Source organism: Ailuropoda melanoleuca, chromosome 2, assembly GCF_002007445.2.
Source record: "Ailuropoda melanoleuca isolate Jingjing chromosome 2, ASM200744v2, whole genome shotgun sequence".
NCBI lineage: Eukaryota > Metazoa > Chordata > Mammalia > Carnivora > Ursidae > Ailuropoda > Ailuropoda melanoleuca.
In genome coordinates, this window is record NC_048219.1 from 99,739,766 (window position 1) to 99,753,380 (window position 13,615).

The 13,615-nt window shown below is 34.1% G+C and overlaps 1 protein-coding gene across 5 annotated transcripts in view; it reads right to left on the reverse strand.

Annotated features, from left to right (window-relative positions):
- The window catches only part of PTPN4 (protein tyrosine phosphatase non-receptor type 4), a 205,956-nt gene that overhangs the window by 72,849 nt on the left and 119,492 nt on the right, over positions 1-13,615 (reverse strand). For all 5 annotated transcript variants that reach the window (XM_034654399.1, XM_011222837.3, XM_034654397.1 and 2 more), the window contains one exon: positions 13,128-13,216. In XM_034654399.1, coding sequence (XP_034510290.1) covers positions 13,128-13,216 — 89 coding nt within the window. The remainder of the gene's footprint in view (positions 1-13,127; positions 13,217-13,615) is intronic.

Here is a 13,615-nt window from a genome sequence, read left to right on the forward strand (position 1 = left end):
AAAGTTCTCATCACAAGGATAAAGAACTGTAACTATGTGTAGTGATGAATACTGACCAGATATACAGTGATAAACATTGTGCAATATATACAAATATTGAATCATTGTACACTGGAAACTAATATGTCAATTATATCTCAAAAAAGAATGAAAGAAAAAAAGAGCAGCTCTAATAATTTCAAAATGCAAGACTCCAAAGCAAATAGTTATTGAGGATAAAGCAGGGCAATGCACAATGATAAAGGGGTAAATTCTCCTAGAAGACATTACAAAATCTTAATGAATATGAACCTAACAACAGAGCATCAAACTGCAAGAAGCAAAAACTGATAGAACTACATGAATACACTATCACAGCTGGAGACTTCAACACCTATTTATCCGAAATGGACAAATTCAGCACACAGAAAATCATTAAGGACACAGCTGAACTCAACAATATTATCAAATGGATATAACTAACCTTTATAAGTTACTTCTTACAATATGAAAACATACATTTTTCCCAAGCTCATTTGAAACATTCACCAAGATAAATCATGTTTTCAGCCATAAAACACACCTTAACAAATTTCAAAGAATAGAAATCACATAATACCTACTTTCAAAGCACAACAAATTAATCTAGAAATCAGTAACAAAAGAACTCCTGGAAAATCCTAAAATGCCTGGAGATTAAATAACATACCTATAAATAAAACATGAGTCAAACAAGAAATCTCAAGAGAAATGAAAAATTATATGAACTAAATGAAAACACAACCCATCAAAATATGTGAAATGTGGCAAAAGCAGTGCTTAGAAGAAAGACCAAAAATGAATAAGCTAAGTTTCAATTTTTAAAAAAAGAAGAGTAGAGGGGTGCCTGGGTGGCTCAGTTAGTTGAGTGGCTGACTCCGGATTTTGGCTCAGGTCATGATCCCAGCATCCAGCTCTGCACTTATCGGGGAGTCTGCTTGAGGATTCTCTCCTCCCTCTGCCCCTCACCCCTGCTTGCACACACTCTCTCTCTTTCTCATAAATCAATCTTTAAGCAGATTAAATCTAAAGTAAGAAAAAAAATAAAGAAACATAGTAGAGCAGAAACCAATGAAATTGAAAATAGCAGACCAACAGAGATAATCAATGAAACCAAAAGGTAGTTCTTTGAAAAATTAATAAAATCAATAAGCCTCTAGCCTGACTAAGAAAAAAAAGTACACAAATTACTAATACCAGAAGTGAAAGAGTAGACATCAATACAATTAAAAGCATAATAAAAGAATACCATGAATAAGTCTATGCCCAGAAGTTTTGGTAATCTCAATGAAATGGGCCAATTCTTTGAAAGAGATGATCAACCAAAACTCACAAAGAAATACATGATCTGAATAGAACTGTATATATTAAAGAGATTTAATTAACAATTAGGAAACTTCAAAAAAAGAAAGCACCAGGCCCAGATGTGTTCACTAGTAAACCACCAAGCATTTACGAAATCATACCAATTCTCTACAATATCTTTCAGAAGACAGAAGCAGGAGGAATACTACTAAAGTCATTCTATGAAGCTAGCATTTCCTTAATACCAAAACCAGACAAAGACATTACAAGAAAACCATAGAACAATCTCTCTCAAGACCAAAGATTCAAAATCCTCAAAATATTAGCAAATCAAATTCAACAATGTATAAAAAGAATTAAAGGTGAATTTTATTTTTAAGATTTTATTTATTTATTTGACAGAGAGAGAGAGACAGACAGCAAGAGAGGGAACACAAGCAGGGGGAGTGGGAGAGGAAGAAGCAGGCTCCCAGCAGAGGAGTCCCAGGCGGGGCTCGATCCCAGGACCCCAGGATCACACCCTGAGCCTAAGGCAGATGCTTAATGACTGAGCCACCCACTTGCCCCTGTATAAAAAGAATTATACAACAAAAGAAGGTGGGACATATCCCAGGAATGCATGGCTGGTTCAACATTCAAAAATCAATAAAAACTGACACATTAAAAGACTAAAAAAGAAAAAAATCACAGTTATATATGCAGAATAAGTACTTGACAGAATCTAAAAACCATTCATGATGAAAACTCTCGGTATAGTAGGAAGACAGTGAAACTTTCTCAACTTGATAAAAGACTTTCTTAAAAAACCCTACAATTAACATTACACCAATGGTGCGAAACTAGAAGTTTTCCTACTAAGATCAAGTAAAGAAAGGATGTCTCAACTCCTTCTCAACACATGTTAATGCAATTAAGGCATGAAAAGGGAATGAAAGCTACAGACTTTAGGAAGACATAAAACGTTGTTTACAGATGACACGATCATTTATGTAGAAGATCCAAGAGAACTGACAAAGAAATTCCTGGAACTAATAAGCAATTATAGCAAGGTGCAGGATACATGGTTAATAAAAAAGTCAATTTCTTTCCTGTATGTCAATAATGAACAAATAGAATTTGAAATTAAAAATAAAGTAACATTTACATTAGCACCCTCAAAAATAAATACTTAAACATAAACCTAAAAAGTACGTATTCAGGGCTCTTGGGGGCTCAGTCAGTAAAGCAGCTGCCTTCGGCTAGGGTTGTGATCTCAGGGTCCTGAAATCAAGCCCTGAGTCGGGCTCCCTGCTTGGTGGGAAGTTTGCTTCTCCCTCTCCCTCTACTGTTCCCCCTGCTTGTGCTCTCTCACTCATGCGCTCCCTCTCAAATAAATAAATAAAATCCTTTAAAAAAAATAAAAAATATATATTAGAACTATATGAGGAAAATTACAAAACTCGAATGAATGAAATCAAAGAACTAAGTAAATACAAAGACACTCCGTATTTATGGATAGAAAGAATAAGTACTGTGAAGATGTCAATTCTTTCCACTTTCAGATTCAATACAATCTCAGTCAAAATTCCACCATTATTTTATGGATATTGATGAACTGATTTTAAAGTTTATATGGAAAGGAAAAAGGCCCACAACAGCCAACATGATACTGAAAGAGAACACCAAAGTTGGAAGACTGACACCATCCAACCTCAAGACATACTTTAAAGCTACAGTAATGAAGACATTATGTATGTACCAGTACCAGTATGATACTGGTACAAGAAGAGACAAAAGAGATCAATGAAACAGAACAAAGAACCCAGGAATAAACTCCATAAATACATTCAAGCCATCTTTTTTTTTTTTTAAAGATTGTATTTATTTATTTGAGAGAATGAGCGAGAGAAAGAGAGAAGAAACAGGGGAAGGGGCAGAGGGAGAGGAAGAAGCAGACTCCCTGCTGAGCTGGGAGCCTGACGTGGGGCTTGATCCCAGGACCCCGGGATCATGACCTGAGCTGAAGGCAGACCCTTCACTGACTGAACCACCCAGGCGCCCTCAAGTGATCTTTGAAAAAGGTGCTAAGGTAATATAATGAAGCAAAGACAGTCTCTTCAACAAATGGTGCTGGAATAACTCGACACTCAAGAGCACAAATACGAATCTAAACAAAGACCTTACATTTTTCACAAAAAATAACTAAAGTTAGATCAGAGACCTAACTGTAAAATCAAAACTGTAAAACTCCTAGAAGATAACACAGGAAAAAACTTCGATGACCTAGGTATGATAATGCTTTTTTAGACAGAACACCAAAAAACATGATCCATGAAAGAAATAATAAATAAGGTGGATTTCATTAAAATTAAAAATTTTTGCTCTGGGGCGCCTGGGTAGCGCAGTTGTTAAGCATCTGCCTTCGGCTCAGGGCGTGATCCCGGCGTTCTGGGATCGAGTCCCACATCGGGCTCCTCCGCTGGGAGCCTGCTTCTTCCTCTCCCACTCCCCTGCTGTGTTCCCTCTCTCGCTGGCTATCTCTCTGTCAAATAAATAAAAACTTTAAAAAAAAAAAAATTTTTTTTTTGCTCTGTGAAAGACAATATCAAGGAAAGAAAAAAAGACAAAGACTAGAACAAAGTATTTGTAGAAGACACATCTGATAAAGGGCTGTTATTCAAAATATACAAAGAACTCTTAAAAATCAATAAAAGTTAAAAAACCCAATAAAAAATTAGCCAAAGACATTAAGAGACACCTCACTACAGAAGATATAGAGAGCAAATAAGCATAGGAAAAGATACTGCACATCATGTCAACAGGGAAATGCAAATTAAAACAATGAGATACCACCATGCACCTATAGATTGGCCAAAATCCAGAACACTAACAATATTAAATGTTGGCAGGCATGTGGAGCAACAGGAGCTCTCATTCATTTTGATGGGAATGAAAACTGTATAGCTGTTTCGGTAGACAATTTGTCAATTTCTTACGAAACTAAACATACTTGTACCATACCACCCAGCAATTGCACTCCTTGGTATTTACTCAAAGGAAACAGGAATTTATATATATACAAAAACCTGCACATGAGTACAAACAGCAGTTTTATAACTGCCAAAACTTGAAAACAACCAAGATGCCCTTCAGTAGGCAGATACATGAATTAACTGTGGTATGTCCAGATAATGGAAAATTATTCAGCTCTACGAAGAAATGACATTATCAAGAAAGCTGAAAAGATGAGGAAGGAACTTAACTCCATATAACTAAGCAAAAGAAGCCAATCTGAAAAGGCTACAAAATGTATGATTCCAACTATATGACATTTTGAAAAAAGTGAAACTATGTACAAAGAGAACAGTGGGTGACAGAGGTCAGTGGAGGAGATGATTATGTGGGGCACAGAGAATTTTTAAGGCAGAAAAATTATTCTGTAATGTATTATAATGATGGATATACATACATCATTATATATTTGTTCAAACCCATAGAATGTACAATACCAAGAGTGAACCCCAATGTAAACTATGGACTCTGGGTGATTATGATATGTCAATATAAGCTCATCCTTAGTAAAAAAATATACCATTATAATGAATGATGTTAATGGGGGGAGGCTATGCATGTGTGGGGTTAGAAAATATATGGAAATCTCTGTACATTCCTCTGAATTTCATTGTGAATCTAAAACTGCCTCCCCAAAAACAAAATCTTAAAAAAATTAAATAAACAAACAAACCTATAAGCAATATTTGGAGAAAAAGATGTTAAGATTTCAAGATCTTATGGAATGACCCTAAAAATATTTTTATTTTTTTTTAAAGCAACTGATTTTTTATTTTTCCTTTCTACATTGCCTTTCTTCTTATATCCAAGTTATATAATCTTGAAGAGGGGAGTTCTCAAAGTTTCATTAGTATAATCAATACCAGCAAAACAGATCTGCCTCATTTTTTTAACCTTTTAATACGTAATACTCAGATCTTGTTTTAACCTTCACACCTAAGAGGCCAAAGATTCAACCTTACTTTGTAAAACTTGCTTTGGGGTCCTGGGCCATTAATCTAAGTAAATATTTTCATGGTAACGCAAAGTTTGGATATTTATGACCTATGGTACTAACAATCAGAAGCTCTTAGCAGAAGATAGAACAAAGCTTTAAAAGGAAGCAATGAAAGTATGAGCTCAAGGATTACAGCAAAAAAAAAAAAAAAATATATATATATATATATATATATTAAATAATCAGGGTTCCAGAAAGAAAAAAGGAAGAAGAGGGCAGAGAGTTTACATAAAGACATAATAGTGAACATCCCAAACCTGGGAAAAGACTTGGACATACAAGTCCATGGAAGTAACAGAACACCCTAGTATCTCAATGCAAAAAGGCCTTTTCCTAGACATATTATAATGAAACTATCAAAAATCAATAATAAAGAATCTTAAAGGCAGCCAGGAAAAAAAGAATATAACCAATAAAGGAGCCCCCATCATGCTGTCAGTGGATTTCCCAGAAGAAATCTTACAGGCCAGGACAGAGTAGAAAGACATATTAAAAGGACTGAAAGATACAAATTGCTAGACAAGAATCCTTTATCTGGCAAAGTTATCCTTCAAATTTGAAGGATAAATAAAGGCTTTCATACACAAACAAAAGATGACGGAGTTCACCAACTCTAAAGCTGGTGAAAGGAGTTCTTCAAGCTGAAAAGATGCTAATCAGTGACATAAAATATACAAAAAGTATACAACACACTGGGAAAGGTGAAAAATGAACTACTAAAATGAACTATTTTATTTATAAGATAAACTCCACTGTAATCACAAAACAAAAACTTATAGTAGATGCACAAAAGACAAAGAAAAAGGAAACGTGAACAAAAGACAGAAAAGGGAAACAGTAAATAACTTATATAAAGGCATGAAGAAACAGAGGGAAAGAAACAATGGAAATACAAGAAAACTAGAAAGCAATAAAAAAAACGGCATTTTATATAAAGTTCTTACATATCAATGATTACTTTAAATGGAAAGAACTGAATTCACCAATAAAAAGGCAGAGTGGCATGACAGATAAAAAAAACAAAATTCAACTGCAGGCTTCCTACAAGAGATTCATTTCAGCTTTAAGGAGCACATCCCCTGAAAAAGAAGGGATGGAAAAAAGATACTCCACGCAAGTGGAAAGCAAGATGTATATACTTTTATCAGACAAAACAGCCTTCAAGCCAAAAACAGGAACAAAAAACAAGAAAAGTCATTCATTATATAATGATAAAGGGATCAATTCATCAAGAAGATATAGCAACTGTAAATATGTATGCACCCAACATCAGAGCACATAAACATATTATGCAAATACTAACAGATACGGAGAAATAGTAAAATACAATAGCAAGGGATACTAATAACCCACTCTCAAAAACGGAAAGAGCATCCAGATAGAAATTCAATAAAGAAACAATGGACTTGAACCATACATTACATGAAATAGATCTAAAAGGCATCTATAGAACATTCAATCTAACAGCAGCAGAACACACATTCTTCTCAAGTACATATGGAACATTCTCAACGATAGATCATATGGTAGGACACAAAACAAGTCTTAGCAAATTTAAGAAGACTGAAATCAAACCAACTATCTTTTTCAACCACAATGGTATGAAAACAAAAATCAACAACAAGAGGAAAGGTGGAAAAGCTACATACATGTAGAAACCAAACAACATGCTCCTGAGCTACAAATGGGTCAAAGAAGAAATGAAAAAGATAACCAAAGAATATCTTAAAAAAAAATGAAACACAAAATAACAAAACATATGGAATGAAAGCTATAAAAGCAGTTCTGAGAGGGACGTTTATAGCAATAAATGCATATACTGTTGACCCTTGAACAACATGGGGTTTAGAGGCACCAACTTTGCACACAGTTGAAAATCCACATAACTACTAGTAGCCTACTGTTTACCAAAAGCCTTACCAATAATATATAGTCAAACAACAAATATTTTGTATGTATGCTCTATGTATCACATACTGTATTCTTACAATAAAGTAAGCTGGAGGGAAAAAATGTTAATAGAATTCTAAGAGAAAATACTGTTTACAGTACTAAACTGTATTTATTGAAAAAATTCACATATAAGTGAACCTACGCAGCTCAAATCCATGTTATTCTAGGGTTTCCTCTATTAAGAAATTCGCAAGATCAGCACAGTACTGGAAGTCCTGGCTACAGCAATCAGGCAAGACAAAGAAATAAAAGGCATCTAAATAGGAAAGGAAGAAGTAAAATTATTATTTGTGGATGATATGATAATATATGTATTAAAAATAAAAAAGATTCAACTAAAAACAGTTGAATCTGATTAATGAATTCAATAAAATTACAGGATATGAAATCAAAACACAAAAATCATTTGTTTCTATACGCTACCAATGAAAATCTGTAAAAAGAAAGAAAACTATCCCATTAACAATAGCATCAAAAACAAAGGAATACTAGAAATAAATTTAACGAAGGAAATGATCAACCCCATGAAAACCACATGACTTTGCTGAAAGAAATCAAAGAAGAAACAAACAAAGGGAAAGACATTCCATTCCACGTTTAATAGACTGGGAGAGTTAATATTGTTAAAATGCCCATGCTACCCAAAGCCATCTATAGATTCAAGGCAATCTCTATCAAAATTCCAATGCCATTTTCCACAGAAACAGAAAAATTAATCTTAAAATTTGTATGGAATCACAAAAGACCCTGAATAGCCAATCATAAGAAAGAAGAACAAAAATGGAGGCACACAGTACTAATTTCAAACTATATATAATGTTACAGTAAATAAAACACTACAGTAGTACCATAAAAATAAACACAGACCAACAGAGAGAGTGAACCCAGAATTAAACTCCAACAAACACGGTCAACTAATATTTATAAGGGCGTCAAGAACACCTGATGAAGGAAGGATAGTCTCTTTAACAAATGGTATTGGGAAAACTAGATAGCCACATGCAGAAACATAAAAATTGGACCCTTACCATATACCATTCACAAAAATTAACTTGAAATAGATCAAAGACTTAAACATAAGACCTGATTCCATAAAACTCCTAGAAGAAAACATAGGGAAGAAGTTCAACATTGGTCTAGGCAATGATGTTTTTGGACATGACACCAAAAGCACAAATAACAAAAGAAAAAACATAAAACCTTGTGCACTGCAAACAAAATTAACAAAGAGAAAAGGCAACTTACAGAATGGGAGAAGATATTTGCAAACCATGTACTACATAATGGGTTCAATGTCCAAAATGTATAAAGAACTCATACGACTCAATAACAAAGAAGCAAATTTATTAAAAAATGGACAGAGAACCTGAACAGCTATTTTTCCAAAGAAGACATACAAATGGCCAACAGACACACAGAAAGATGCCCAACATCACTCATCCTCAGGGAAATGCAAATCAAAACCACAATATCCCTTTATACCTGTCAGAACGGCTAAAATAAAAAATACAAGAAATAAATGGTGAGAATGTGGAGAAAAGGGAACCCTTGTGCACTGCTGGTGGGAATGCAAACTGGTGCTGCCATTGTGGAAAACAGTATGGAGGTTACTCAAAAAATTAAAGATAGAAATACCATATGATCCAATAATTCCACTACTGGATATTTACCCAAAGAAAACAGAAACACTAATTCAAAAAGATATATGCAACCCTGCCCCCAGCTTGTTATTGTTATTTGCTGCATTATTTTCATGAAATCCACCCACTCCACCCCCTAATCCCCAGTGTTAAATTTCTGCTGTTGCTCTTCAGGAAGGCACGCCCCCAGTAATCCTGAGATGACAGTGGTACCAGTCATCCCATTGTTCAATAAACACACCCAGCTGTAAAACTCCCCTAATTACCAACACATTGCTCTACTGTTTTCCACAATGCCCCAGGACATGAATCCTTTAGAAACTAAACCAATCAAATTATGGCATCTTCAAAGGAACAATTTGTGTGGTAGGTGTTTGAGGCTACTATTTCCTCTAGTTTCCTTGTTTTTGTCTCCTCTGTTGTCTTTAGGTTTCCCTAGAGACTCCTTCTTAAATAATCCGAGCCTTGTAGTTAATTTAAGTTGTAATCTCCTGTTAGTATATGTGAGCCACGTTGATGTGGCAGTAAGGTAAGGGGTTGGGGAGGAATTGTTCTTCAACTTATTTTAGGACTCAGTGGTCTGTGCTACTTAGTTCTGACCTCCAGTGCTTTTCAGCTCACTCTCTCCTTGGGTGACACAAGAGGTATAAAGTAGGCTGGAAATGGTATTTCCTTCCCCCCACTTTGGTTATTCCCTGGTAAAATCCATGTTGGGTAAGTACAGGTAAAACAGATTTCCTTGAGGGCAAACCTTTGTTAAGGAGAACAGAAAGCTCTGAGCACATTTCAAAATGGTTACTTCTCTGCTCACCCCACCCTGCCATCCAGAGCATGAGTGGATTTTTCTTCAGTCTTCAATTTGGGAACACAGTGGGGTGCCTGGTGGTAGTAAAATTAATGAAACTGTGGGGACCTCTGTAAGGCCAGGCCTTCAGGAATTTTTATCTCTCAAGCCAGTCTTTGCTCAGATTCTGGCAATTAGTCAATTACCCTTTAAGTATTCCTACCAGTGTGGTAGTATGTACTGCCATGAGTAGTTAGGATCAGAAGACACCCTTATGTTCCATGATGATGCAAATATAGTGGCTTTACCAACTTTAAATCCCATCTCTTCAGTTTAATTCTTGAATATAAAATTTAAAATAAACAATATATACTTTCCGATCAATATCTTAAACATTCACATCCTTTCTTTTTTTAACCTAACCTGTATGATAAAGACTTGGAAATGTGAGTTTTATTTCTTGACATTAAACTAGTTCCAAGCATATTTACCAATAAGTAATATGCCAACTCCTTAGCATACAGAATATGTAGGATCCTTCACAATCTGAATGTAATTTCTCTTCTAGTCACACCATCTTCCTAAATTCTCATTCCTTTGCTTCTGTCTTCAGTAAAGACAACTGAAGGAGAAGCCAAACCAAACAGCTCATCATTTCCTCAACTTGCCATACTCTTTTCTTACTATTATTTCTATGCAAATGTTTGCTACCTCTACTTGAATTCCCTAAATCCACACATACCTCTTCCACGCTTCCTTTTTCATTGAGGAAATTTCCATTCATCCTTTTAAAACAATGTCAAATATTACGGAACCATTAAAATTTTCCCTAGAGAGATTGTATCCTTTGTGTTTCCAAAACAATTTGTCAAAAACTCTTCTAGAATCCTTGTAACAATAAAAAAGGGATATATATACATACACACACACACACACACACACACACACAATATAGGGTTTTGAAAATACAGAAAAATTTATATTATCACTGTTATTTTAATACACATCATCCGAAAAGAATTTTTCAAGATTTTGACATTTATATAAAATACAACATAAAATATTTTTTTAAATTGTCTTTAGTAAAATCAGAAATGTATTAAAATCAAAGATGTGCATTTATCATTTTGTAAAAACTGACAATTATCTTCTCTGAAGATTTTAATTAATTTTCTTATTGATATTAATTTTACAATTATTAATTCTTGTGTGTCCACTAACAGGTAGGGGCTATGTCTTGAATTGTTTTATATCCTCTGAATACACCAGGGTTTGAAACTATACAGTAAGCATTTAAAAGATGTGAGATAAAACACTACGTGATACTTAAGTTTTCTTTTACGGGCTTTACAGTGGTGTTATTTACATATACAATGAAATACAACAACTTTAATGAACAATTCAAAAGAGTTTTGACAAATGTATTCAGTTATGTAACTACCAGCCACCAAGATCATCATATAACATCCGATCACCTCAAAATGATCCCTTGGTGTGCCTCTGCAGTCAACCGCCTCCTCCCATTTTCAGTTCCTAGCAACCACTGGTCTACTGTCTCCGTAATTTGGGTTTTCTAGAATTTCATATAAATAGGAACAAAGAGTATGCGGTCTTTTGTGTCTGGCTTCTTATACTTAGCATAAAGTTTTGAAAGCAAGGTTATACATATGGTTTAATGTATTAACAGTTCTTTCTTTGTATTGGTTAACTGTATTCCATTGTGGAAATATACCATAATTTTCTTATCCTTTCACCAACTGATATTTGTAGGTCTGTTTTGTGCTGCTATAAATAATGTAGCTATGAACATCACTGTAAAAATCTTTTTATGAACTTAGGTTTTCATTTCGCTTGGGTAAGTATCCAGGAATAGAAATGCTAGATTATATGGTAAATCTAGGTTTTACTTTAAAGAAACTGCCAAACTGTTTTCCAAAGTTGGTATACTAGTTTTCACTCCCACCAAGAATGTATGAGCTGTCAGATGCTCTGCTTCTTGCCATCATTTGGTATTGTCTTTTTTTTTTTTTTAAACTGGAGCTATTCTGTGGGTGAATAGTTCACTGTGGTTTAATTTGCATTTCACTGATGACTGAACATCTTTTCATGTGCTCATTTGCCATCTGTATATGTCCTTTGGTGGAAATGTGTATTCAAATATTTTGCCTATTCTTTTTAATCAGATTGTCTTCTTATTACTTAGCTATGAAAGTTCTTTATATATTGTTGACAGGTCCTCTATCAAATATATATTTTACAAAAGACCGCGTCTTGCTTTTTCATCTTCTTTAAAGTGTCTTTTAAAGAGCAAAAGTATTTGTCATGAAGGTTATTTCAATTTTTTTATTTTCTGGTTCATATGTTTTTGTGACCTATCTAGGAAATGTATCTTTATTTTTTAAACAAAAGTTGTGGCTATTTTCTAAAATAATTGCTTCTGTCACTCATCATATTTCTCTTAAAGTGTTATTAAAGGGACTAACTACAAAAACCTACTAAATAAAAATCAGGTAGTGAAAAATCACGACCAAATCTTTTAAAAGGAAATATAAAGAGAAACAGATTAATATAGTGTATTTCTTTTGAATTTTTCTGCTAATCATTCCATTTATTTTAAAAGACCAGAGCTACTCATATAAGACATATGAATGATGTGATTTTTATGATTTTCAATTTATCCCCTAAAGGAAAGTGGCAGATGCTCCTTTTCCTTTTTCCTCATTCTGGGATACAGGATTAATGGTAGATGGGTCATCCTGGACAATGACGACAACATGCTAAGGATAGTAGAGCAATAAAACTAAAGAAAGATGAGTATTAAACCCCAGGAGCCACCATGTTTTCCTAGCACCAATATAAACCAGTGTGATACTGGATCTTAGATGCAGCAACCATGCCCATGTTCCAACTAATAAACTAGCACGCCACTGAATGCACTTAGATGGAATACTGATTTAAAGCAATCAACATGGTGAAACAGAGTAAACATGACAGTATTAGCTAGTATACTATAGTAAAAATTAAGAGATTCTCTAAGAGGAAAATTCATGTAGTATTCTCTATAAATACTGCCCTGTCTGGATTATGTACATTTTAAAATAAATAATTAAATTATTTTGGTATTCTCTGGTAGATTTCAAGGGGGTAAGCTGCATGACAACATTAATATAGTTTAACAACCACTTTTTTTTTTTTAAGTTTTATTTAAGTGATCTCTATACCCCACGTGGGGCTTGAACTCACAACCCTGACCAAGGTCAAGAGTGCCACACTCCTCTGACTGAGCCAGCCAGGCACCCCAACAATCACTTTCTCTAATTTGGATTATTATATTTGGTAATATAATGGTAAAAGCAAAAGTATTGATGGAAGTTCTTACCATGGAAAGGTATTCATTCGTACCCTGTTCTTATAAATCAGAATTCCTCCTGACATCACTCCAATCATAATTTCATTGTTACTTTGATCCTTCAAAAAAAGAAAATGACAAATCTAAAATACTGGGCTTTCCTTGTTAAATATATATATTTTAAAAAAAGGTAAGTTTTTTTTTTTTACACAATATAACATTTTCAAAGTCAGCACATAATTGCACAATATTTACCAACCAATATGGTAATTGTTACCTCATAAAAACACAGAAAGTATTTCAGATCAAGCTTAAATGTTGCATTATTAAAATTCATTAATCCAAAGTAAAAATGATCTCAGGATTTTCCACAGTTCGTAACTGGAACTGAGACTTGAGATAAGGAATCAAAAGCCTTTTCATCTTGTAGAATGAAGAATTAATATCCATTTTTCCATTTCTAAAACTATTCTGACCCAACTATTGCATAAATATAGTGCCAGGATTGCAAAAGTGAA